Source organism: Seriola dumerili, unplaced genomic scaffold, assembly GCF_002260705.1.
Source record: "Seriola dumerili isolate Sdu_G_001 unplaced genomic scaffold, Sdu_1.0 BDQW01000290.1, whole genome shotgun sequence".
Classification (NCBI taxonomy): Eukaryota; Metazoa; Chordata; class Actinopteri; order Carangiformes; family Carangidae; genus Seriola; species Seriola dumerili.
The window spans coordinates 1,196,321-1,223,292 of NW_019174545.1; the positions used below are offsets into that span (position 1 = coordinate 1,196,321).

The following is a 26,972-nucleotide window of genomic DNA, read 5'->3' on the forward strand; positions in this document are numbered from 1 at the left end:
TGCGTAACAGGTGCGGTTATGGATTTCTCAGTGTGTGTGTGTGTGTGTGTTGTGTAACTCTGGGTGTCTATTTGAATATTTGTGTGTTTGCCTGTCTGCGTCTGTCTCTGTGTGTGAGTGATTACCCCAGCTGCAGTGAAATAAACACATCAGTGTGTGGTGACAGGCCCTCCGCGTGTGTATCCCTAACGTACACACACATACACACACAAACATGCACAAAGTCAGACAGTAACAGGATATGTGTCTGGAGCCTGGTCAAGTTCCTGTCACATTCTTAACCACTCAATCCACACCCTAAATTAGTGCAAGTTATTCACTTGGATAATGGCTTATGATCAACCTATATATTATCTGTGTGAGTGAAGTCTTTCACTTCAGAAGATAAATTATAAGTAAAGTCAGAGACCTACAGTTTTCTAGAGAGGTTTAATATATGTACATCACAATAAATTAACAATAACATTTCATTGCTTTTGCAACAGGGTGTCGTTGGGGGATTGTCCTTCATATATGAGATTTGGATTCAAGCTCCGAGCGTCATATCAGCCAGCATTTCCTGACATTTGGCCTGTCAAGTGTCCTTGAGCAAGATACACATCCAGCTGCCAGCTCCAAGGTTGCTGTTACATAGCTGACCATAGGCAGCAGTCTAAAAGAGATGTTTACCCTCAGGCAGAGCATGCATACTCACATACATGGTGCACAAATGTGTGTGTATGTGAGTCCAGGAGGCACAGTCTTTCTACTTTCACCTCTTTCTCTCTCCCCCTTTCTCTCTCTCTCTCTCTCTCTCTATCTCTCTCTCTCTCTCTCTCTCTCTCTCTCTCTCTCACTCTCTCTCTCTCTCTCTATCTCTCTCTCTCTCTCTCTCTCTCTCTCTCTCTCTCTCTCACTCTCTCTCTCACAAACACACACACACACACACACACACACACATATACACACACACACACACACACGGTCTCTAACCTCTCCTGCAGTGACCAAAGATGTCATTTTTTTGAATGGCTTTCTATGTTAACCAGTATTGAATAAGTCTAGACATTTGCATTTGTGTAATTACCGGTGTGTATGTATTTGTGTGTGTGTGTGTGTGTGTGTGTGTGTGTGTGTGTGTGTGTGTGTGTGTGCGTGCGTGCGTGTATGGGCGTGTCTCAGTGTGTGATGCAAATCATCACAGACTTTTCTGTCAGAAGGAATCAGTGATGTGGTGTGGCCAAAACGCTAACGGCTTCCTCACTCTCACACTCATACAGTATACTGTACACAACCACAGACACAGACACACACACAAACAGTACATTTCGGTCCCTGCAGTCACTATTGTTAATGTGTCATATGATGACGTTTACCAGCAGAATCTGTCTGGAGGTTATAACATTGGTGCCAGTGGAGAGCCTTAAATGGACAGTGAGGATGACAGTGCGAATTAAAGTGACAAAAAAGACATGCTGTCTTCCTGTGTCCAGAGATAGAAGCACAACTATTGTATTCCTTTAGTTTTAAACTGGTTACGGATCTCACTGGAGCTCATTGTCCCTCTGTGCCTCAGAAACGTATTTGTCAAATACCACAGGATAAACTCTTAAGTTCTGAATATACCCGAAATCCGTCTTTTATCTAGTGAAATAAATATCTGTGAGGCTCGTGGACAGTATGAATGGCTTTTTTTTGGGGGGGTTTTCTTCTGTATATCTGAATAAAAAGAATTGAATGAACATGTAGGGATAGAGAAGGTCTATAGATAGAATGTGTAATGTCAAATAAAGCATGAGATCTTTCCTTAGCTTTACAAAATGTTGTGACCACAGCACCAGAAGGATTAAAGCCATTTTCATCCTGGCCCTTCCTCAGAGAAACACATGTGTATGTAACGTGTGTACCTGTGTGTTTATGTGTGTGTGTGTGTGTGTGTATGTGCACAAAACAATTTTATGTAATGCTGCTTCCCCAATAGATCCTTACCTTAATCCTCTTTGAGCTAGGATAGTAAGCCCCACGGCTCATCTCCCATCACATTTTACCTTTATCCTCAACCTCTGTCAGAAATCATCACCGTAATCCACAGATTAGTCAGCAATCTCTTTTTTATTCCTACTGCCTAGGTGAATTATTGAAATGGTGTTAAGATTATTAAAATGCTGTTGCGATGGTCTATCTACTGCAGAGTAATTTACAAATGGGACAGATGAGGAGGAGCAGCTTTTGTGTTGTTTTGGTTGTAAATGTATTGTGGTTGCACATAGGAGATGTAGACAGGGATTATGATCATTATCTAATGATGATTGTACACAGACACATGGATGGACACACACATAAACACACATACAGTATCCTTTATCTCCTTTGAGTCATTCACTTCTCATACGGGATAGCAGTGCAGTCTTTTATAACTACTTTGTATTTTCAAAGAGATAGTGTCACACTTCCATACACACACGAGGAGAGGATGGACAAAAATATATACATCCAGTGTAAGCTGTGATTTTAGGAGCCTTGGGAGGCTGTTCATCCAGTGATAAGCCATGTCAGTAAATTCAGGCATTAGTCAGATCCCTCTCCAAAGCCAGCAGACTGTGCAGAACTGCATCCGAAATGTGAATTTTCCATTGCAGAACCTCAGCAGCAGCTATCAGATTTCCTCACTATTTTATTCTGTTGACCTCTGTGTGTGTGTGTGTCTTTATACAGTCATAAAATCAGTGTATCTGTAACTCGTTTTCTCAGTTCAGTACCATACGGTTCCAATCGCTGCTTCTGTCTAGACTGAGAGACTCAAATATATTTTGTTTGCAAAATATTTGCACAAAGCATACTAAAAATCATTCTTTTTTTCTTTCTCTCTGCCTTTCTTCATTTTTTCATGTATAATGCTGATTTCAGAGTGCATGCAATGTTTGCAAATTATATCTGGAACTGCTTTTTATAAAAACACTACACCCATATCTTAGCTTTCTCACACAGGGGGAAGAGTTTTGATATTTCAGCCCTCACAGTGACTGTAACTGTAAACGCTTAGGGTACATTCAACCATCATCAAGGCCGTTTAAGGAAACTTTCAATCAAAATTGAAAGAGGGAAGCATCTAATTACATATAGTTGCCCTGTGTTTTGTTTCTTAACTGATGACTCAACCTGTATTATTTCCTTCCCTCCTCAGAGAGGACAGGAAGTGTGCAGACCAGTGATCATATGTAGTTTTAGTTCTCTGTGGTCTGAGGTTTGAGTCTTTTTGAAACGAGGGCTTTGTTCTTTGGGTGTGCGGCATGGAGAGGGGTTGAGTGGGTTCTTGACTCAGAAGTATGAGGCTAGGAGATAATGAAGGTGTTTCTCTCCACACCTCCCAAATTAGGAGAGCCTCCTCTCTCCTCTCTCATTACCTATTCAAAGCCTCACAAAAACTACAGGATAGTCTGCCTTTGCAATTAACCGTTTTTTTTATGTCTTCCTGGCAGACATGGAAGGAGTTCCAAATGTGCTGGTGTTGAAATGCTGACCCTTTTTTTTTTTTTTTTTTTTTTTTACATTAATGTCTATTTGTTGACAGTTTTCACTCATTTTCCGCTTCAATTTCTGTTTTTTCATTTTTTGTCACTTCCTTCTGTTGACTCTTCTCCCTCTCTGTCTTTTTTCACTTTCTCTTTCTGTCACTATCGCTGCCTCTCAGTCTTCTTCACGCCCCCTGTCTTTCTTGACACAGCTCTGAGACAAAGCTGTGGATTGATGGTGACATGACAGTGTAGAGTGTACTGCATTGTCAGGCAGCTACCCGCGCTGCCCTCGGCAGTCCTGACAGTGTTGTCATGGATGAATGGACACAGTGTTTTGACGCAGGGTGTGACAGTGTCAAATAACAAAACTCTGTTCTGTTCTGTCAACTTTTATACGTTGTTAGACCTTGTAAGTCTTTTAGGATCACAAAACATTTGTAAAGTTGTGCACAAAAGCCTGTAACATCTATAAAAGGTGTCTTTGTATTTCCATATATGTGTACTATAATAATACAAAGAACATATTAGAAACTCATTTATGAAACAATTTAGCACCTTGAAATTGTTCTCAGTCCTACTACTGGCAAGAGTTGTGATATAATTTTATATTCTTAACTACTAGAGCAATTGGGACAGTAAATTCCTCATTTGGGACCAAGACTGAAAAAGTTTAATAAGGCAGGGCTTTGAATAATTGCTACCAATTAATTGCTTTTCACTTACATCACTATTCAGTTAAGTAGTCTTCAGTGAGTTACTAAAGGAGGTCATTGTCAGTGCAATTAATAGTTTTATAAATTTGACCGTGTTGATAACAGAACATTATCAGATGATGATCGTCTCATCTTTGTGGAGCAGAGAATATGTAAATGATATGTGATCCTCTGCTGTCTGATTGTAAAACCCATCATTTCTATGATTCAGGCCTCTAACACTATGTAAGATGTGTTCGGTGGTATACAATCAAATATGAGTACGTTTCTGCTGAGTTGTATTAACCACAATACTGCTTACACCCTGGAATTGTATTGAAACATTAGCTTATCAAACACTCTGCCAAGAAGCACTTGGTGCTATTGATGCTTTGCTGATTTCAGAAGCATAATTCTTTCAAAGGTAGACGGCTGTATAGGCTACTTAAGTGTGACCTGGCAGAGGCCGATGTACAGCACTTAGAGATAAAGATGCGCCTGTAGTTCAGTAGGGAACCATAAAGAGAGAATATGCTGCTCATGATGGCGTCTGCTGTCCGTTTGGAAGTAAAAACTGTCAAATCACTGCCGCAGTTTGATGCACAGCTACGTAAAATTGTGTGTTCAAAGATGCAGTATTGGCCAGTGCTGGTTAATGAATCTTGTTATTTTCCATGCCTGATCACATTCAGCTTCATATAGTAAAATATCTGCGTTTGTTCATATAAACTCTTCAAACATTTGCATGTAGCAAAAGGAAATGCTAGCAGCTGGTTGTCCAGCTCACTCACCAAAAAGACCAACTCTGCAGACATCCAATTTTTTTTAATGATTTTTCCTACATTATCCACACAAGGCATGGATAAGGTTAGGCAACTAACATTCTTAGATAAATATCATTGTCATGGTTTAAATATTTTAAAAACGATCATCTCTTGTGTCAAAATCAAGTGCACTACACACCCCTTCATCACCTCAACCTCTGTCCTCTTACTACATAAAATTTCCTGCATTTGCACTGAAATTTAGCATTGGACATAAATCATGTACTGTAGAATTTACCGGTCTGAATGGAATTCAAACGGGGCTGTTGTTTAGAATAAAAAACTTCCCAGCAGAGGTACGCCTACTACCTCTTTATGTTTTCTGTGTGTCCATTTTTTTTGTTTACCATAGACACCTTATACTTTACACTATACATCCTTCAACAAAATGATACACTAACAAACAGGGAGGTCTCCAATAGTTCAGCTGACCCAGCTAATAAAGCAAAGCTGATTTTGTTATTGGGTGGTTTTAATAACACTGGAGAGCTGGAGAGTCAATTAAAAAGGATTAGCATGCCCCCAATCAGCTCAGAGCCTCTTCATGCTTTAATGATTATGGAGTGTCATCAGCACTCCTACACTGTGGAGTGAATCAGTTTTGACACACACACACACACACACACACACACACACACACACACACACACACACACACACACACACACACATTAAAACTAAACATGCCCATAAATACCTTTACACATACACAACTATGTGTTATAAAAGTACTGACTTACAACAGATTCTGTATATGCATGCATGCATTCACATACACATTTTGTTTTTATTTTGTAACTTGCTGCCGCCTCTGATTCAGTTCATGTAGAATCCAATTTGTTGGGGTCGTGTGCATAACCTCAAGAAATTGGGAATTGTTTACTGTAATTACAGTACATACACAATAAATGTCTGCACAGGGAAAAATGAAGCAAAGGCAGATGGTGCAACCTGCCAGAAAAGCATTCACTCACGGATGAGTCAGACATTACAGGTGTTCTTAGGTCATAATGCTAAAACACTTAAATTCTCTATAGCAGTCTGTGTCCTGTGGTGTCTTTTTGTGCACTCTCCCATCGCTCTCATTTTAACCCCACTGTTACGTTCTTCTTTATTTCTTTCCCTTTGTCTCTGCCACTTTGCCTCTCTCTCTTTCTCTCTCTCTCTCTCTCTCTCTCTCTCTCTCTCGCTCTCTCTCTTTCTTCACCTTCCTTTCCCTCCTCCTCTCTCCGTCTTCTGTTGTTGCCATTAGTGATGTTAAAGTACTTAGTGAACTAGAGGGTTCAGCAGGAAAGGCAAAATACATCACTGTCCAGAGAAATAAAGAAAGCACCAGAGACACAGATACAGAGGGCTTCAACACTCTCACCGCACTGACCCGTAACCATGCACAGGGCTGTTCTATAATTTAACAACCTGTCAATCATTTCAACACTGGCTCACAGCAAACCAGGAAAGTCAGTCAGGCAACACACTGCTTTTAAAGACTTAAAGAAACTCAATAATTTTTATTAGGGGTGTAGAAGTCGTAGTGTAATCGCCAAAATTTTCTCAGTATTTTGAAATGGGGAGTTTATTAGATATATTGTGAGACGATCCACTTCTGTTTTTCGTGCATTCAAATGATTGCCGGGAATATGAATTAGAATCTGCGAAGAAATATCAATAGTTATGCATTATACTTTAATAAATCAACCACTTGACAGTTCTGCGTTTGCATAATCTGACAGCTTGCATCAGTGTCACCAGATTTTATCTAGCTCTCGTGAAGTGTGTGTGCTGTGAAATACCTCCACAGCAAATATTGCCACGTGACATTCTGGGCTTGCAGATTAGACAACAACAAAAAGTACAGCATGCTATATTAAAGAGAGGAGAACAAGTTTAATCTTTTCATTTCCTCACTTTCAGTCCCTCTACCACAAGCAGAAAGAGTTTCCCTTTTGAACTGTTCCTCTGTGATATTTGAGGTGTTGATTCTGATTCCAGCTGTTACTGGGTCAGCGTCTGTTTGGGGAAATGTTCCCCTGACGTGTCTGAGCTGTTGAGTGGATTTGGATGTTTTTCGTCTTGCCTCTTCCTCTAATGATTTGAGCCCAGGGTCTCATTTCAGCTTTCCGTCCCCTAACACTCTCACCCAAAACTGTCATCTCTGTAACCCCCCCCCCCTTCAGTTACCACTGCTGCTATCACAGCCCCAATACATTTTCATCCTTAGAGCTCTAAGTCTGAGTGGTTTTCTGTTTACTGTTTGTTTATTCATTTATATATTTTTTTCTGTACATTCTCTGTTTTTCTTGTTTTCTATCATCAGATTTGGTTCTCAGATTTAGGAAGCACTGACTTGTATGTACAGTTTTGGCTATGAGGGGGAAAAAAAAGATTTTATGAAATTTAATTTGGCAAATGATTAATTTCCAACTTATTCTTTTTGTATTTCACTGACTGATCACTGATAAAAAACTTTACACGAGGAGGTCACTATAGTCCCACAGTTGGGGAATAGCGTTACTCCCTGAGCTCCAAGTGCCAACTCATCTACCTTCCTTTCACCTGGTTGTCTCGATGCCTCGCTGCTCTCACTCCAAAGCTTGACCTTACCAATTCGCATTAACAAGCCTCTGGAATCATATTAGGTATAGTCTCAGTGATCTGTAATTTGTTTTAAAAATCCAGCCAAAGAGTCAGGTAGAGAAATAAATTAAGAACATTATTGCAGTCTGTACTTAAGTGGCACCTGGACTTTTGTTACAGTAATTGAAATTCATTTGACTTCTTTTACCACAAAAATTGCCCTAAATTGTAATCATTATAACAAATGTTGGACTATGGTGAAATATTGGACTTGTGAATATTGAAACTGAATATATTTTAGGATCAAAGTGATCAAAATATAATCAGGCTTAAGCTGAATGCATTTGCCTCACATTTAAAACATCTTTTCTAGCTAACCTGCTCACTGGCTGTGTTGTACTTTTCACCTGGCAATGTAATGTTATTGAACTGTCTGTCAGGACATAGTCAGATTTGTTGGCAATTATTGGTTAAGCAAATTCAATACCACAACTCTTTGGATGTCTCTGCCCTTGGTTTCCTGTTTTTCTCTGCCATACCTCGAGCCTTTCGTTTCTCTCTATCTTATGTATCTTATGCTCTCCTAGTCTGGTTTCTGAGCCTCCACTTCCAGGCCTGTGGCTTCTTTCTCTCCTTCCTTCACTTTTGGCACAGATCTTTTTTCACATTTACTCACCAACCACCTACACCATCACGCAAACCAGGTCGTTTGAGCACATGGATCCAAGGGCACAGTTTACAAATCTGAGGCATGGAATATGAATCCTAGAGCATGGCTTATAAACCATGAGCACACATTTCTCAACCCAGACACTACACATTTACACATTGATCATTTTGTCCCCCGCCGTACGTCCGCACAATCTCTAACTTTCTGTAAAGGGCAATCCTCCACAGTCGTCCGTCTATGTAATGCCTCGTTCTTTGATAGTAGAGGGAAGGGCTGGGGGATGTAGCAGTATTTGGAGTTACTAGTGATTTTTTTTTTTTACACATGCACACACACACACACACACACACACACACACACACACACACACACACACACACACACACACACACACCTCATGTTTTGACACAAGAATTGTGGGATAAAACATTACCCTCACCAACTTCCTCCTGTCCTTTGCTAATTTTATTTCTCTTCCCCTTCCCTGTCTCCCCTGCATTCCTCACATTACTTTTACTTTCATTCTCTTGTTTTCTCAAGTGTTGGGCCTAATGGATTACCTCAGTATATCTTCCCCATCTAGTCTCTTCCCTCCCTTTTCTCTCCATTCAGCACCTCAGTCTCTTTCTGCTTCCCGTCCATCTTTCTTTCCCTAATTATTGACATAGTATGGAAATTCCAAATCGCTGTCTCTCCCTCAGTCTCCCTTACCTCCTCGTTACCTTGAACTTTTCTCTCTCTCTCTCTCTCCCTCTCTCCCTCTCCCTCCCTCTCTCTTACTCCCTCTCCTTCCCTTCCTCTCGTGCTTCCTCTCCCCATTTGTTGACATTGTCGGGTTAGCTTTAATGGATCACCCACGGATATCTGGTCCTTGCCTGCACTCCCTGGTTCCTCATCCTCCTCCACCATAATCACTGCCTCCCTAACTCTCTATCCTTCCCCTCTCCGCCTCTCCCTCCTTTACCGTTGCCTTGGAAATACCTTTTCTCTATCCGACCCTCTCTTGAGATTGTTCCCCATCCATCTTTCCCTCTCTCAGTCTCTCTCCACTCTTGAATGTTGACATGAGAGGGGGAGTCTAATAGATCACTGTGAAGCATCTGCACCTGTGTTAAATCTCAGAGGTAATATATGTGTGTGTGTGTGTGTGTGTGTGTGTGTGTGTGTGTGTGTGTGTGTGTGTGTGTGTGTGTGTGTGTGGGTATTTGGTGCATGTGTGCACCCTAGAGAAGCCAATGCGGGCTTTCTGTTCAGCACATCTGTGACCTCTTTTAGTGCTGAGCAACTTCCTTGTTTTGGCTCTCCTTTACTGCCTCTCCTCTCCTCGCCCCTCTTCTCCTCTCCCCTCCTCTCCTCTCCTCTCCTCTCCTCTCCTCTCCTCTCCTCTCCCCCATTTCACCTGCTTCGACTTTTTCTCTCTTCTTTTGCCCTCTTCTTTCTATCACTTATAAAGCTTACATTGCAAAAAGGGAACCATTAACTTTGTGACTTTACTTTCGTTTGCAGGGGCAAGCTGTTATAACCACTTATTTTAGTTCTTAAAAAGCACATGTGCTGAGTGTTGCAAAACAAAGGCTGCCTTATGATATAATGCAAAGACATGACATTTACAGTCACATTCACGAGCACAAATCCCAGGTATGTAAAATAATACTGATGTATCATATGTGCGTGCCATACATCATTCAGTGGAAGTGTACCAAGGTGCAGTGGAGTAGTAGGTTATAAATAGGCCTCTGTAGGCCTGTCCCAGTCCAACTGGGTGTCCTCCTGTGTCCCAGTTCTGTCTGTGTGGGACACCTTGGAGAGCGCGCTGCTATTCCTCACACTCCGCTGCACATTGGGGATTCTTTCTGTTATACACTGTATGTGCCACTTCCACAGTGCCCAACTACATTTTAATTCCTAGTGGTACGACTCTTTCAAGAACATACACTAAGTCCTACTTCTTCTCAAGACCATGGAGGATTCTCTGCTCCTACTCACACATTTAATTCTTCTTCTTTTTTTATCTCTCACAGTTCACCAGATTATACTGGTGTATATGTATATATTTCTCTTTCTCTCTTTCTCTCTTTTTATTTTCATCTGCGCACAAAATGACAGGTCCATGCAAGAATTACATTGCTGAATTAAAAACATTCATTTTTTACTAACAGTTCTTTTGTCTAAATCAATGAGCAAAAAACTGCATCAGGTAGGAAGAATGGTATAATATTAAGAGTAGCCTTAAGGGTATTAGCCAGCAACCATGCTTTGTAAATCGTCTCATGAATCGACGCCTATCATCTATGTGTTTTGTGCTTTCATTGTAGATTAAATTAGATTAAATGTGTTCATCGATTTCTGGAAAGATAAATGCACTAACAACTCTCAAACAGCTGAAAGAAACAACTTAAACTCCAAACTGCTTTTTATCTAAGGTGTCTTTTAGAACATCAGTGTGGGATGATTGTCGATGGCGACCCAGTTATGTCACTGTGGTTAATTGGGTCTTTATGTCACTTGCCTGGATCTAGTTAATTAAGCTGTCAGAGCCTCTGAAATCCCAAGTTGGCATGCACACACATAGGCACTGATGCACCAAGGTCCACACACACACACACACACACACACACACACACACACACACACACACACACACACTTCACCCACGTACATCCTGTATATATGCGCGCACATGCACAGTGACCTTATTGTAACCTGTGCAATCTGCCCAGTCTGCCCAGTCCTGACACATATTGTATTGTAGTGGTGTTGGTGGCTGTAGTAAATTCCCCACAGTAGCTGTGGGCAGCAGGATTGTCCTAATCACCTCCCAAGTGGAGTGAGGATGCGGACAGAAACACCAGGACATATGGCCAATTAAGACAGGGATGTGAAATGGCACCAATAGACTGTGGGTGACTGAAAATCACACTTCACACAATAAATATAATTCACTGGCAAGGTTATTGTTAACAACTGTTCCTGTCTACTGTGTGGACATTGACACTATATTTTAAATATATGCTGGAAACTAATCAATGTCTTGGGGCTGTATTTTACATTTTCTTCTGTTTCTTCTGTCTGCCTACACAGATTGTCTACATCTTATTTTATCCATCAGTCTCTTTGCATAATATCTCTGTGTTGTTTCTTTTGACTTGTGTCTGAGAAACAGCCTCTTGCCACTTTTTTGTGCTTGTTTATTATATTCTTAAATCATGTTTTCAAGTTGGCAACTCAAATGGAGGCTGTTTGTCTCCTGCTCAGCTCTTAAACATCTGAGGTGAACTTCCCTCAGAGATGAGATGCCTGTGTTTGAAGTTGGCAACATGAGTTAGAAAAAAAGAGATGGTATGTCTGTATTTGTATCCTATAGATGCTAACAAGTGAAAAAGAATAAAAAGCAACGGCTGGGATGAAAAAAAATGGAGATGGATTTTGTTTGCTTCAAGGTAGGGGATGACAAATCGTGAAAGTGCAGATAAAAGAAAAGTGTGTTACTATAGAAGTGGTGGGAGTGAGAGGACAATTAGTCCAGAGGTTTTGTTGGCACCAAAGTATAGCCGTTTGTATTTGTTAGAAAGCTTTAAATTGGCAGGTATAGAGGTGCCAAGAAGTGAAGTAAACAAGAGAAGAGTCATGGCAGTGTGGAGGAAGGAGAAGAAACACAAACACACACAAACACACACACACACACACACACACACACACACACACACACACACACACTATCGACTCACTGTAAATCTCTTTTTTCCAAATCAGTGGTTACTGCTTTTGCTCTTGCGAATAACAGTACTTAAGTAGTGATGTTAGAAAATGTACATACACAACAGGCTGTTTGTGTACTTTGTTCTGAAGAATAGGCTGTAATGTAAACACAGATGTGCAGGAAGAATACACCTTTCTGTTGTATGAAAACTGTCAAATGAACTAATAAATGTAGTCTCAGGAGGATCCATGTAAGACAACAAAGTTCCTATTACCTTATATAGCCTACAGACAGAAATGTATCTTAATGGTATTGAGCAAATCTGATGTGACCAGCTGCCACATTCCTTCGTTCTGCATATAATATGAATACCATAAGAGAGTGCGTTTGCAGACCTTAAATTTTTATCACTCTGCCTAGGAAATGAATATATGTAAGATAGTTTCTATATTTAGTTTGGATTTAGCTAGTGTACTTAGGCTGCTCTAGGTCCAATTTGGAAAAGAAAACAGGTTGCAGAAATACCACATATCAAAACACACCAGGATTACCATAAATAACAATTATTCCTACAGCTCTGTTGACACTTGAGAGCTGTAGATGAGCATTTCAACCCCTAATGTGTGGATTAGAAAACACTCCAAAACCACAAAGATCTCTGATTCCATTTGATTTTACGCAGTCAGTAATGGTTTTAAAAACATTTGGACCTGGGCAGCCTTTTTGTAAAGCAGAGGTCAATCGCTCCCACTACAGTCGGGCGGGTCCGTGTGGTCTGCCACTCTACTCACGGTGACCACCATGAATGAGGAGTAAAGGGACACTTCCTGGTTTACTTTAGTCATTTCTTCTGACACTGATTTCAGTTTTAGTGCTATGTTTATTTGATGCTGAGGGAAGCAATCTAAGACAAAGTGTTTTTATTTTTTTTTCTCCATGATGGTTACTCTCCTGTAATTGTCTGAAACAACAAAGTCCTTTTTGTTCATCTTATCACAATGAGCTAATTGTTTTGTCTAATATCAACGCGCACACACACATACTCACACACTCACACACACACACAATCTTCGCCATATTCGTGCGCGCTGTTGGATTAAATTTCTATTAGCTTTCCTCGATTGAGTTTGAAGATTGTTGATTAGCCAGTAATGGCCTTTGTTACTGCACTAATGAATAGCTTGATTACTATTCTACTTAGCTACACATCAGGAGGTGGGTTGTGTGTGTGTGTGTGTGTGTGTGTGTCTGTGTGTGTGTGTTTTTATGTGTGTGTGTGTGTGTGTTTTTATGTGTGTGTGTGTGGCATCTGGTGGTATTATTGTCTGATAAACACACACAGACAGTTATAGCCAATTGTCTGGGTTTGTGCCAAGAAAACTGATGGCAACAGAATAGAAAGATAGATGGTCTGCTTTGCCAACACTCATCTCTCATTCTGTCTCTCAACTCTCTCCCTCACTCTGTCTGTGACTATGTCTGTTAATATGTTTTATCCCACCTGCTTTCTGTTTCTCCTGCCCACTGTCACTTGACTATAGTCTTTTTTTTTTTTTTTTTTGTAATTCCTCTATCCCTTCCACCTCTTTGTCTTCCTCTTCCCTCTCTCATCTGCGCTCCTCCTCTCTCTCTCTCCCTGCTTTAATGTCCTCCTTCCCTCCTTTCTTGTGTATTTCTCTCCCAGTTTATTTAGTGCTGACTGGACTGACCGGGCTCTTGAGAACTGGCTTGGCATGTTTTATTGTGTGTGTGTGTGTGTGTGTGTGTGTGTGTGTGTGTGTGTGTGTGTGTGTGAGGCTTTGTTAATATGTCTGTGCGAGCATACGTGCATGTGTGAGTGCTTGATAATGGAAACAAGCGTGCCAATTACAGTGATGGGTCTCTAGATGCCAGTCAGAGCCAATAATGATGAGTGTGGCACATCTGGCAGTGGTGTATGCGTGTGTGTGTGTATCAGAGTGTGTGTGTGTGCTGGTGGAGAGGGCAGGGGGCGTGTATAGGAGGGTGTTATGATTGGGAGAGACAGTGGGGCAGTGTTTAAGCTGGATTTATGCTTCTCTGAAGATACATGGAAACTTCTTGCAGAAGGTCATTAATGCATCACGCTAAGCTGCATGTCAAGCAAGCACATTGGTTGGAAGTGGCGTTTGAAAAAAAGTTAATGTCATAGTTTTACATATAGGTATACGAGAAACAGTCTCACAAATATCTCTGAATGATTCCCAAAGACGTTCAGTGAAGACGGGACTCTGATGAACCTCGATGAACACAAGAATTCAGTCAGTAGGGATATAATCAAAAATGAATTCAGCTTCATTCACTGTCACACACTGGTACTTTGATTTAAAAAGAGACCAGGTCATTTGTTGTCCCTATGATGTCTGCTTCTCTAATACAATATCTGCTTGTAGCAAATAAAGATTTTTATGGGTAACTTTAGGCATCCAAAGCACAGTCAAAATTTGGGGAAGATTGCTCTTTGTTAATTATTGAAAAAGTCAAATATCAACTGAAAACACACAGTTTTTACGTCATTAACATTCAACCAAACTCACAGTCTTTCTCAAACATTAACCAAAGCGCTTTTGTTGCCTAAAATTACAGCAAGCAATTTCCCCTGAACACATTTCTATCAACACCAAGTAGTACATCAAGGTAAATTCTCAGAGACAAGGTTGCACAGATAGATGTTAAATTACAAGTCAGATGCAGTCTTTTTATTTTTAGTTGTATGAATCAGCATTTGCTTTTCAGACTAATTCCTCAGGATGATTCAGAGAAAGATTTGCCCTTTTAATTCATAACATTAAAAATAACACTGATAGCATCAGAGCTATGAATGTTCAGCTTCGCCTACTCTACTTAAAAAAAAATAAAAATAAACTTGCACTACCAAGTCCCTGTGATCATTTGATACAAAGAGAACGTCACTCGCTCTAACTCTCTGTCCTTGCCTGTCTTGATTGTCCCTTCACTGTCTCTGTCCTCTGATGTCCAACACCTCGCTCTGGAATCAAGTGACAAAGCTTCGGGAGCAGGTGATGGCAGGTTGGGGGGGGGGGATTATTTAAACACGGACAGCCACATGACGAGCAGTCAGTCCCCGCCCACACAAAGGTAGAGTAATCACTATGAGAGCTCTTTAACCCACTCAACCGTGGTCTTATATGGATCCAGATAATATAGCTAATCAAGGGGATAATCCTCAGTGACGAACATATTAACACTTCAGTGATTCACAGACACACAAAGACTAGCACACACACACACACACACACACACACACACACACACACACACACACACACACACATACTGTAAATATGCAGTACAGCTTGATTTCCCCGTATTTCTTTGATTGCAGAGTCGGATTTTGTCGTAGCTAGTCTGGTTTGTGTTTCGTCACATTCTTATTGTGTATCTGTGTTTGCGCCTGCTGCTACTTTGAAAAATTAATGCTGTGATTCAGTGGCAGATTCCATCCATAGAGCCTGTATCTCTGCGCCGTTATCGACTCCCATATGAGACTCTTTGTAGTGGCTCTACAAAGCATGTCATATTTTAGCATTTGTCATAGATATTTCTTTGCTTTGTTATCTCACTTCTTGCTCTGTGGTCTGCCATTTGTTTTGCTTTTGCAAGATTTATACTGCGTTTCTCTTTGTGACACAGTGTGACTGTTTATGATGTTCCCGCTCTCAGTAGCAGATATACGGCAAAGGTTTGCGTTTCAAAACATTTTGTGCTGTTCTCCAGTGCAACAAAAGGGAGTATATATCTCTATATCTTGGCCTACTTTTATCTTGCACAGCATGTGACCAAGCCTTTGTTCCACTCCCAAAGTAAGATGCATATCTCAATACATTACACTTTTCTCCTGCCTTGATATTGCACAGCATGAGATGGGACATTTGTCCTTAGGTTGTGACGAAGAGAACATATGGAAGTATTCACATATTTTGAATTTATCACTCCTCACTACATGTATACTTACACACACACACAGGCACATTGCAATATCCAGACACTACAAGAGAGCACCTTATCAAGAACTGAGGAAATACAAATCTGCTTTTATCTAGTATTCAGGGGCACAAGGTTTGAAATATACCTGTAGCCAAATTAATGTCTCCGTCATTGTGTCTAGCAGAAAGAAAACATGAACAAAGTGAGTGTGTAATGGATCAGACACAGCCCTTATCTCTTTGAAAAGAAAACCATTTGATTTCTTTGTCTAAAGAAAAAAAAACCAATGGACTCTTCTTGAACCTTTTAAAAAAGCCTGTTACAGTTGAAATAGAGGGCAAGGCTACATCTCATGTTTGTGCACATGCAAGTATGTGTGTGCGCATGCACGTGTGTGTGTGTGTGTGTGTGTGTGTGTGTGTGTGTGTGTGTGTGTGTGTGTGTGTGTGTGTGTGTGTGTTTATGTGTGTGTATGTGAATGATGGAGAGAGAGAGAGAGAGAGAGAGATCCCTCAATGCAACCACTGGAAGTATCTTCACACAGGCATGTATAACAACATTATTTCATATCCACACCATGCCAATAAACCAATCGGTTATGGGTGTTGTTTTCTGTGTGTGTGTGTGTGTGTGTGTGTGTGTGTGTGTGTGTGTCTGTGTGTGCGTGCGTGCGTGCGTGTGTGCGTGCGTGTGTGTGTGTGTGTGTGCGTGCATGTGTGTGTGTCTGTGCACATGCAAGTGTGTGTGTGTGTGTCTCTAGTGGTGTGTGAGTAATGACAGTGAAACAGGTGATGTGGGGGCGAGAGTTAAAATAACAAATACACATTCTCCCCTGGGGTTGGCTTGATCCAATCAGCCACCCTCTGCCATTCACATGCACACAGACACACACACACAGTTACACACTAACACCAGCTGTGGCTAATGATGCGGTGGCAGTGGTAGTATAGCCACCACATGTGGTCTCTTTGTCTGAGCCCAGTAGAGCACACATCAGTCTCACATGCTTCACCCTTCAGACATCATCAAAGTCTGCAGCTATTTTCAGCACGTCATCACACAAGAGCTCACAACTAATATTGATAAGCTGCCGGTAAAGGTCTGTATTCATGAACTGACTGCTTAAAAAACTGATTACATAAACACATAATACCCTCAATGTAAGTCACTTTTCATAAAACACCAATTGCTGTCAGTTGGACTTTTGATTTATTGTTTGGATGACATAACAATCATTTGTTAAATTGTTGATGTGACAAAAGTTGAATTACACTGATAGGATGTGTCATTAGACAAAAAGACATTTGGTCTGATTCCAGTGGCAAATAACAAATATTTGCTTTTTTATAATGTATGCTGCTTGTTTTAGCAGCAGCGGTAGAAATTGTCAGAGTAAGCAAGTTATAATGCACAAGGTCCCCCAGGTTAATTGGAAATGGAATTCAAATTACTTTTCAAAGGAAGGTAGACATGCTTGTCCTCATTGCTGTTGTGGACTGACGGAAAGTAAATAGTGTTTGGAGGAAGGAAAAAACTAAGATGGAAAGTAAATGGTTGAATATTAAGCATTGAATTTAGGACAAAACGATTAGGATACTGAAGAGATTATAAGAGAATTGACGATGGATGGACAGAACTGTGGATTAGTGGACGAATAGTGTTGATACACATTTTTGTCTATGATGTTTAATGATCCTAGTATTGTGTTCAATTGCGATTTCAGAAACAATGTGCATCTATATGTTGCACAATTTCTCTTTGTGTTATTTTTTCTCTTATTTGTCGTAATTCAGTTCAATTGTTGTGTGTGTGTGTGTGTGTGTGTGTGTGCGTGCTATACAGCGTTTGTTAACTGAGGTTTAGCTAAATCTTTCGGCCTGTGCTCGCATGATTGTGTTTACACACAGAAATTGTGTGTGTGTGTGTGTGTGTGTGTGTGTGTGTGTGTGTGTGTGTGTGTGTGTGTGTGTGTGATTATTGTGTGAGAAGCTCAGTTTCAAAGCATCAAAGTAAACAGCTACTAGTCTGTTCCTCTTTCTTGAAACACTATGAAACACTTTTTCTTTTCTTTTTTTCTCAATTTCTGCTCTGTCCATCACTTCTGAATTTTCTCAAGTTTTGTAGCAAGCTTTCAACACATACTCTCTCTCCAATCTTTCTAACTTTCAACTGCATTTGAAACACTGAAACAATATATGTACACATGCACATCCATTCTAAAATACACTGATTGAAATGCAAAATGAAGTGAAATGCAATGGCAATAGCAATAAAATACCACGTAAATTTTTTTTTTTCAGACTGCAATTAACGGGGCGTTGATATCATTTCTAATTACTGTTGCAAGATGTAAGTTTGTTTTGGGCTAATAAAGCAAACAATCACCATAATGCCCTGTCACAATGGGTGCTGCTGGTTGAAGCTCCTATGTTTAGATTTAATTAACTAAAAAATGTTTTTCTTAAGAGAAACATTACCTAAGTGTTTTTTTTTTTTATTTGGTTCATGTTGTTATTTCAGCTGTTTTTCAGTAAAGGCTTTCTCATTGTTCTCTCTTCTCTCTATTTCTCTAGTTTGAACATGAATAAATAGAGGCCAATGTTGTTTTCTTTCACAGCATAACGCACATTACATTTGCTTTTGTTTGTGAGAAAGCGCCCTACACTATTTTCTAAGTCTAGAGTACAAGGATAAACTCCTTGCCTGACCATTTGTGCTGTATATGTTCTATGTTTTTGTTTGTTTGTTTGCCATTGCTTTTTTTCTTCAGTATAACCTTTACTTTGTAATAGAAACTGAAAGGTCACACAGCATCTCACTTAAGATTGAAAATTCAGAGCTACAGTGAGCCCCATGACTAAGATGCACCTCAGAATCTCTATAGATCAGAAAGAGCGGCAGGTAGAATAATTGCAAGAGAAGAACGACAACCGAGCTTTAGCAGGCAGTAAACTGAAGAATAACACCATATTTGCTCTTTTCTGCATCTGAGATTTCCATTTCCTAATGCGAAGGGAGGAGGAAATTAAACAACGTGAATTAAACAACGCAGCTCAGACATTTATGTGCCTGCCATAAAGCTTGGACAGGCTGAATTTATGAGGGTTTGGACCAGTAAATACAGCACTCAGGAAATGTGATTAGGCTCATAAATTGGGCAGTTTCCAGCTGTCCTACCCTTCACCCAAAGTATCTTGCGAAAGCATATGTTTGGGATATTTTCCTTTTCTACACTGCCACCCCTCCATTCTGCGAAGGGTCTACTGTAGATGAGGGTCTTTAAAATTACAACTGTGTGATTTCTGTGACTTGTTGCATAAACATTTTCCTGAAGCTTAGAGTACTGTTATTATTATTACATCCTACCCCATAAAGTACATTTATTTGCTTGTAAATTTGCAATTGGTAATCTCAAAGATTTATTACATGAGAATATTTTTGACAAGAAATTATTGGATACTTACATGTGACATTTCCTCAAAGCTTTTCTGTGGGGAACCATTGAAAAACAAGATTACTACAACATCTAACATCCTTACATCCCATCTTTATTTATCTAGAAAAACAAGATTATACCAAAACTTCATTCCTTCTCTTTGCTTCTTTTACTCTCTCTCTCTGTCCAACTTTTAACTTTTTTTATCTTTTTTTTGTCAGCAATTGCTCTCCAGCTGGGTCAGCTGTGAAAACAAGATTATAATGTGAACGTGTCCCTGCTGGCACACAGCTGGCCACCATTGTCGTTAGACATTGATATTTGGTTGAATATAGGTTGCGATGTCGGGTACCAAATTTCAATGTCAGGACAACATTTAATGTCAGCATTAATTTGACGTAGAATACTGACCACAGCTGACATTGATGATTTGTTGGTTTTAAGTTGTGTTGTCAAGTCACAACAACAAAATTCAACATCCTCCACATCTCATTCCAACACCATCTTGACATATAAAATACAGACCTTCTAGTTGATTAGAAAAATCCAACATCTGCTAAACATCACAAGATTTCATTCCCAACCACAATTTAATGCCTATCCAACGTTGGAGTCGAAAGAGTCCAACATCTTTCTGGCGTTCCATTGACGTCCCAGCGCCTGCTGGGATAATTTTCCCTCAGCAGTTGATGAATAATTGTTTATGTGGTTTAATTTGTTTTTGAATTCACGGCAGGAACATTCCTTTGCTCTCGAAAATCCGATAAGACATGTAGCTCCATAGTGTCAATACACAATTTACTGTTATCATTTCTCTTTAGCTAAATTTGTAATTTCTCTTCATATATCTGAGGTGTAGAGAAACCTTTACACTGACCTTGTTTTCCCTTCTCTTTGTCTTCCAGGTGGAGTGGTTGAAGAACGAGGAGATAATTGACCCAGCGGAGGACAGGAACTTTTACATCACCATCGACCACAACCTGATCATCAAACAGGCGCGTCTGTCTGACACAGCCAACTACACATGTGTGGCTAAGAATATAGTGGCCAAAAGACGAAGCACCACGGCAACTGTTATTGTTTATGGTAAGTTTATGTGCTTGTGTCCGTGTGTGAACGAGACAATGCATAGCTAAATATCTCGTCACTGCCAGCGGCTTTTATTCATTTTAAGTGTATGTGACATATTTTGTGTCTAGTTTCAAATCTTACTGATCTGACACCTTTTTTAAATGCTAGCTGCAGCTACCCAACAATGTCTCTGATCAGCCAAGCCAGCACCCATCTGCCACATGAAATTAGCTCTACTGCCATGCCAACACACTCTCTTTGTGATTGGCCTGATATTCCCACATCACCCTTAACCTCACCCAATTAAAATCCACCAATCACACCCTCGGTTTTAAATTAGAACACTTGGGCTTCCCAAATGTGTGCGCTTTCATCCAAGAGTCCCACCACCAAATGAGTTGTGCAGCATATGGCATGGTAACAGCTGTGAAAAACAACAACAAAAAATAACTTTGAAGAGTGCCTTTCTGAATGGTGTTAGTTTGTTTTGCAGGCAAAGCTTCTCTTGTGCTGTTTTTGCCAAAAACTATGAAGAAAAAGCTTGTTGAGAGGAGGAAAACGCCTCATATGTCTCGCTTTCTCTTTTTTTTTTTTCTTTTTTTTTTCCATTTTACCAAATGCCACCCTGACATGAGAGGATAGGAAACATTTTGAGGAGAAACAATGTATAGGAAAACACACACAAAGTACACACAAACAGTGTTCATCTCAAATATACGACTGGCTCTATTCACTAGGAGGAGTGTTTCAATCAAAAATAACTGTGCATGTGTGCGTGTTCTATACAGACGGCGAGAGATGGAGTGGTTTGACACTGATGTATCCTTACAGAAATAGATTGTTCAATCTGTGGTTCAATCTTCTCGGCTCCACAAGGGCCCGGCTGACACTGTTGACAAGGTGAAATAGTAGCGGAAAAAACAGAGGAACATGAGGGGAAAAAATGGAGCAGCCATAGATGGAATGGAGACAGGTGAGGAGAAAGGAGAGGCACAGTGGGAGTAGGCGGGTGAGTGAAGAAGAAAAGAAGAAGGGTGGCAAAAAGTAACTGTACCTGATTTTACTGGGATTTTCTTGATGACTCATTTCTAATTGGGAAAGGAGAGTGGGCATTGTCCACTGGGCTGACACAGAGCTGTCGAGAAGCAGCGGAGGAATTTCAACCCACTACACCTCTGCGGATGTCAACTCCCTCTCTCTGGGTGTCCTTGTGACTCATTCTAACGTTATACCTGATTTCTCTCTCTCCGTCTCATCTGCTCCCATCTTTGTCTGCAGCCTGCCGCCACATTTTTACCATCAGACACATCAATAATACAAAATGATAAAATCAGAGACAAGTTTAAATGTGACAGAATGCAGGGAAGAGAAAAAAGGCAAAGAAAGACGTGAGGGGCAAACAGACATGGCTCGTACAACAGTTGCAGCAGGCTATGTGTGTGTATGTGTGTGTGTGTCCGTACGTGCATGCGTGTGCACGTGTGCGTGTGTGTGTGGTTAGGAAAATCCAGCTGTTCTCACTAAACTTCAACAACCAAGCCTCCTGGCATCTGTAAAACACATACTGACTCCATCAAGACAAATGGTTCAGTTAAATCAAACAGCACATTAAAATCAGAGATTTCCCCACTGATGATGACGCCTCTGTGATACAAAAAGACTGAAGCTCTTGTGAAGTGAAGCTATCACTGACCTATTTTGTGTAAACATTACAAAACTGAGGCTTTATTAGTATGTCTGCTACAGATTGTTGTTCAGTTGAGTTAAAAACACTTCAGTGCTCCCTCAAGGGGCCCTTTGCTGCAAGGACATTTGCATACACAAATACCCATGAACAAATTATTCACTCGCATAAAGAAGAAATATAGAAACATAATTCAACACCTCAAAGGCCCCATTATGTCAAAAAGTGTCAAAGTGCATCTATCAGTCTAAATTGACCATTTCTTGTACCGCTGCTGTTTACAAGTACAGTATAATGAGCTCAGCAATAAAACCAAAATTCTCTGTGTTTGTTTTACATGCAGGCAATCTAAAATTCACTCCTGATGGACTCAGCTTAAAGTGGTGACTGAGGAGATGTGTGGGTTTTTTAATGATTGTTTCTGCCTTTTTGTTCAGTATTAAGCTGTGCAAGGGATCTTTGTGTTTTGCCAGTAGTTTTAGAGTGTTAGTTTGGAGTTAACACCTTGCAATCTGTTTTTGGATGGATATAAACTAGCAAATAAATAAAAAAAAATATGAAATGTTTAAAAAACTACTTTCAGTAAAAGAGGGGTAAATGTCAGTTGTTCTTTTGTTTAAATGGCTGATTAACCTTTTACCACCTAACATAAATAACACCTATCTCATACACTGGAAAAAAGGCCACTCCAAAAATAAGCAAAAGATATTTTTTGCTTGTAATAAGCAAAAAAAATCTGCCAATGGAACAAGTGAAAATTCTCTTGGTAAGATTTCTTGAAATAAGACATTATATTTAATCCTTACAGGATAAGAGTGATCTTGAAATTAGCTGGGAAAACTCACTTTTAGCTATATTTTACTAGTATTTTGATGTTTTGTGTCTCATAATAAGCTTGTGATGCGCAAAAATAGTATTTTTCCCTCAAAAGTTTTTGCCATCCTGTTTGTTTCAAGAGTATTTAACTAATTTTTAGTTCTATAATTGTGACACTGTTCTAGATTTAAGTCCACCACCTACTTGAAATAAGATTAGAAACTGGCATTTTGAGACAAAATGTCTTGAAGTTAGCGTTCCTGACTCGTATTAGGCAGTGCTCTTTTGCCATAATAAGCCATAATTTACCATCCTGTCATCATCTCAAGTGCATTTACCTTATTGTAAACTCTACAAAAGTAATACTGTTCTAGATTCAAGACATTAACTACCTCTTATAAGACAGAAAAATTTCTTGAAACAAGACGATTCATCTTTTACAAATAACACAGCAGCTTAAAAACCTTATGACATGTCAAAAAAGCTTGTTTCATCTGAGATATGACTCAAAACAAGATGTTTTCAAGACTGTTTCACTTAACAAGATATTCAAGATGCACTGTCTAAAACAAGCTCCTTTATCTCACTTAAATCTTACTCTTTAGGTGATATTGTCTTATATTAACTGTGATGAGATATTTTGACTAGAAATTAGAAAAATATACTTGGTAAGATTTTGAGTTTTTGCAGTGTATACACATAACTGAGTACGCAACTGAAACCTTTGGAGATGTGGTGTCTCCAAGATGGTGGGTGTTAAGAGTTATTCATGCACGGAAGCGTCAATGTACTGACTGATATCTGTTGCCGCAGTGAATGGTGGTTGGTCGACATGGACGGAGTGGTCGGTGTGTAACAGCCGATGTGGTCGAGGCTTCCAGAAACGAACCAGAAGCTGCACTAATCCCGCCCCTCTCAATGGAGGACTGCCCTGTGATGGACAAGCCATCCAAAAACTGTCCTGCACCACACTTTGCACCGGTAATTCTATTCTTTTCTATTCTAATTGAATTAAGTCCAGAGGAATCTAGTTTATGCGGCCTTGGTGCAGTGCTTTTGGTATATGCTAATTAATGACATTATCCTTGGCCTCATCACTTTTCTTTCATGTCTATTCTTGTGTTTCTCATTCCCTCGGCTCCTTCCATCCTCACTCTCTAGTGGATGGTGTGTGGACAGAGTGGAGTAAGTGGTCGGCCTGTGGGACAGAGTGTACCCAGTGGAGGAGGAGGGAGTGCAACAACCCAGCTCCTAAAAACGGAGGAAAGGACTGCGAGGGGCTCGTACTCCAGTCTCAGAACTGTACCGACGGACTCTGTATGCAAAGTGAGTTGACAATAACGATCCTCGGAGCTTCAGCATTGACAGATCTCCTCTAGATGAATTGAAGTTGTGTCATATATCATATCTAACTGTGAAAAATGAGTATGCCAGTTTGAACAAATACCTCACAGTTTCAGCTTCAGATGACATTTGACCTGAAAGTTAACTGACCTCAGGTTAGGCAGACCATTGGGGTGGTGTCGCATGGTCCAATTTTTAGCCAAAGCATGAGAACCGTATTGAGTGAAATGTAACCTAATAGTTGAATGGGTCAATTTAAACCACTGATAATCCACACCGAGACATCCACAACTCAGTATTTTTATTTTTTTAATTAACCCTTGAAAGAGACATCTTAAAGTCTAGAAACTGCAATCTGTAATTTCTTTAAACATATCATTCTTGAAGATGTTAGAATATCAGACTTGATTTAAAGACACATTTGCTTTGCCTTCTTTTTCAACTTTCCTTGCTTGTGTATGCATTTACTTACCTGTGTTGCAGCAAAGTTAGGCAGTTTTCTTCTCTCTGGGCGCTGTCCTTGTTCCTCTTCCCTCTGATCCTCCCCTTCCCATCATCCCCCCTCATCTCACTCTCCTCTCCTCCTGCAAACCCTGCTCTTTGCATCCAATCTCCCATCCTCATTGCTATCTGTTTTTCTTGGCTCTCCCCCTCAGTCCCTCTTGTTTTATGCATTTTTCCAGGAACCTACCTACACCTCTTTCTCCTTTTTATAGTGATTTTCTGCCTTACACATGCACTTCATTCCATTGTGTACGCTGTGGATGATTGGATGGTTTCTGAATGCTTCATGGTCAATCTGACTTTTCCCTCTTTCTTGTCCATTTCTAAAGTTAAAAAAAACCCTGTTTTATAAGGAAACTAATAATAAATAATTATGTGAAACAATCATCCAAACCCCCCCCCCCCAACACCACCACCACCTCCACCACCAGAATTTCTGACACCAGAAAAAAAACAAGTGTGGTAAATTTTCAAACCGCATGGAAAATGTGGCCTGAGTCATAATGGCGCAAGTATAGCAGCAGCAGTTTTTCCAAGGTGGAGGCAATTATATTTGTTGACTTGTAGGAATAGAGCTTGTTACTCCCTTTGCTCAGAGTAATTGGCGGACAAGCATCTGACGAGAAGAGAGAGAGAGAGAGGAGAGAGAGAGCGAGAGAGGCCTTTCACAGTGAAGAGGACAGAAATGTAAAAAAAAAAAAAAAGAAAAGACAAAGAAAACAGTCCGTCTTGAAACAAGTGCACATACACTCATGCTTATAATTATGCCATCGATTCTCATTAGTCTTTCCTTTCACACAACATGGCGACCAAAGAGGATCATCTCTGTTCGTCCTAATAAAAAATGAATTCTATAAGGAGCATTCTTTGGAGTTGAAGTTAAAATTGACCCGGACCTGATGCACTCATTGGAAAATAATTGCACTTAGAAAAAAAAATCTTTTTGCAACTTAACATGCTTTAAAAAGTATGGCTGTGTTTAACCCTTCATCGGCTGAGACACTCCTGCAGTCCCTCATAGTCATGTCTAAAGACATTTTTGGGCTGCTGCCACCATATTTATGTAAATTTTACTTTGACGTTTATTGTGCCAGGATGGTCTCTTGAGATTGTTTTTCCATAGATTCCTGGTGGAAATTGCAAATAAATTCAACCAAAGCGTGTGAATAGTTACATATATGTCCCTTCGATCCCAGAACATGCTGTCATGCATTCACCAAATTGATAAAACAGCTTTTATGAGGTTCTATATGATGCCCTCAATACTTGGATTCATTTGCAGAAATACTTGTTTTTTATGGTGTGAGCTTTGATGTGACAGTTATTGGTGATCTTACATGTACTGTTAAAGATTTTTGTGATCATGTGATTCATAGGTTGTGTTGTCTGTGTTTTATTGTTGCTAAGTTTGGCTTGGGCTCTCATTATTTAATAATATAAAAAGTAAGTAAATTAGTCACAAGCACTCCGTCATGAGTTCTGTTCAGAGGGAATATACTTTATCAGTGAGCACAAAGCCTAACGCTGAGTGAGCCGTTACTTGTGTGAGGAACTTACCTCTGCAGCCAGAGGGGAGTGGATACTAGTGATGATTTAATAGATGGTCCTCATCATGAGCTATGGAATAATATTATATAATCCCTCAAAAAGCTTTTCCCGTAGGTTCGTTATTGACAGAATTTACTGTATATGCAGAGCCCTGCCCACTCCCCACGCGATGTATTATATACCGTGTCTCTGATCCATCAGAAGGATTCCCTCAGGCCTGTGAGGTACGACCTCAGAATCTGGGATGAAATCTAGAGACTATAGAGACGTATAGATTTAGGCTCATTTCCCCTGATTGATTTTCTGTCTTTTAAATGACTCCACAGACATGGTTTTATGTCAGCACTAATGTTTCAACTGTTTCCTGTAGCATTAGCAGGAATCCATGGACTGTGTGTGTATGTGTGTCTATGTGTTGCTGTGTGTGGTCGTCAGAGGGGGTTTCTGCATGCAGAGCATTTTATAGGTAGAGTATATCTGAAAGGCTTGAAATGACTCCTGTATCATTCTTCTATTTGGTGTATGAATGATGGCGCTTTTACAGTCTGGTCTTTACACAGACAGAAAATGGTTCTTTGGTTGTGGTACCCAGATTGGGCCGTGACACTGACATTTTGAAGTTGTTTGCCATCAGTGACACCCAAAACTA

The 26,972-nt window shown here is 40.1% G+C and overlaps 1 protein-coding gene across 1 annotated transcript in view; it reads left to right on the forward strand.

Annotated features, from left to right (window-relative positions):
• The window catches only part of unc5c (unc-5 netrin receptor C), a 185,909-nt gene that overhangs the window by 126,426 nt on the left and 32,511 nt on the right, over window positions 1-26,972 (forward strand). Inside the window, exons 5-7 of the mRNA XM_022757609.1 lie at window positions 20,262-20,442; window positions 23,741-23,908; window positions 24,089-24,253. Coding sequence (XP_022613330.1) covers window positions 20,262-20,442; window positions 23,741-23,908; window positions 24,089-24,253 — 514 coding nt within the window. The remainder of the gene's footprint in view (window positions 1-20,261; window positions 20,443-23,740; window positions 23,909-24,088; window positions 24,254-26,972) is intronic.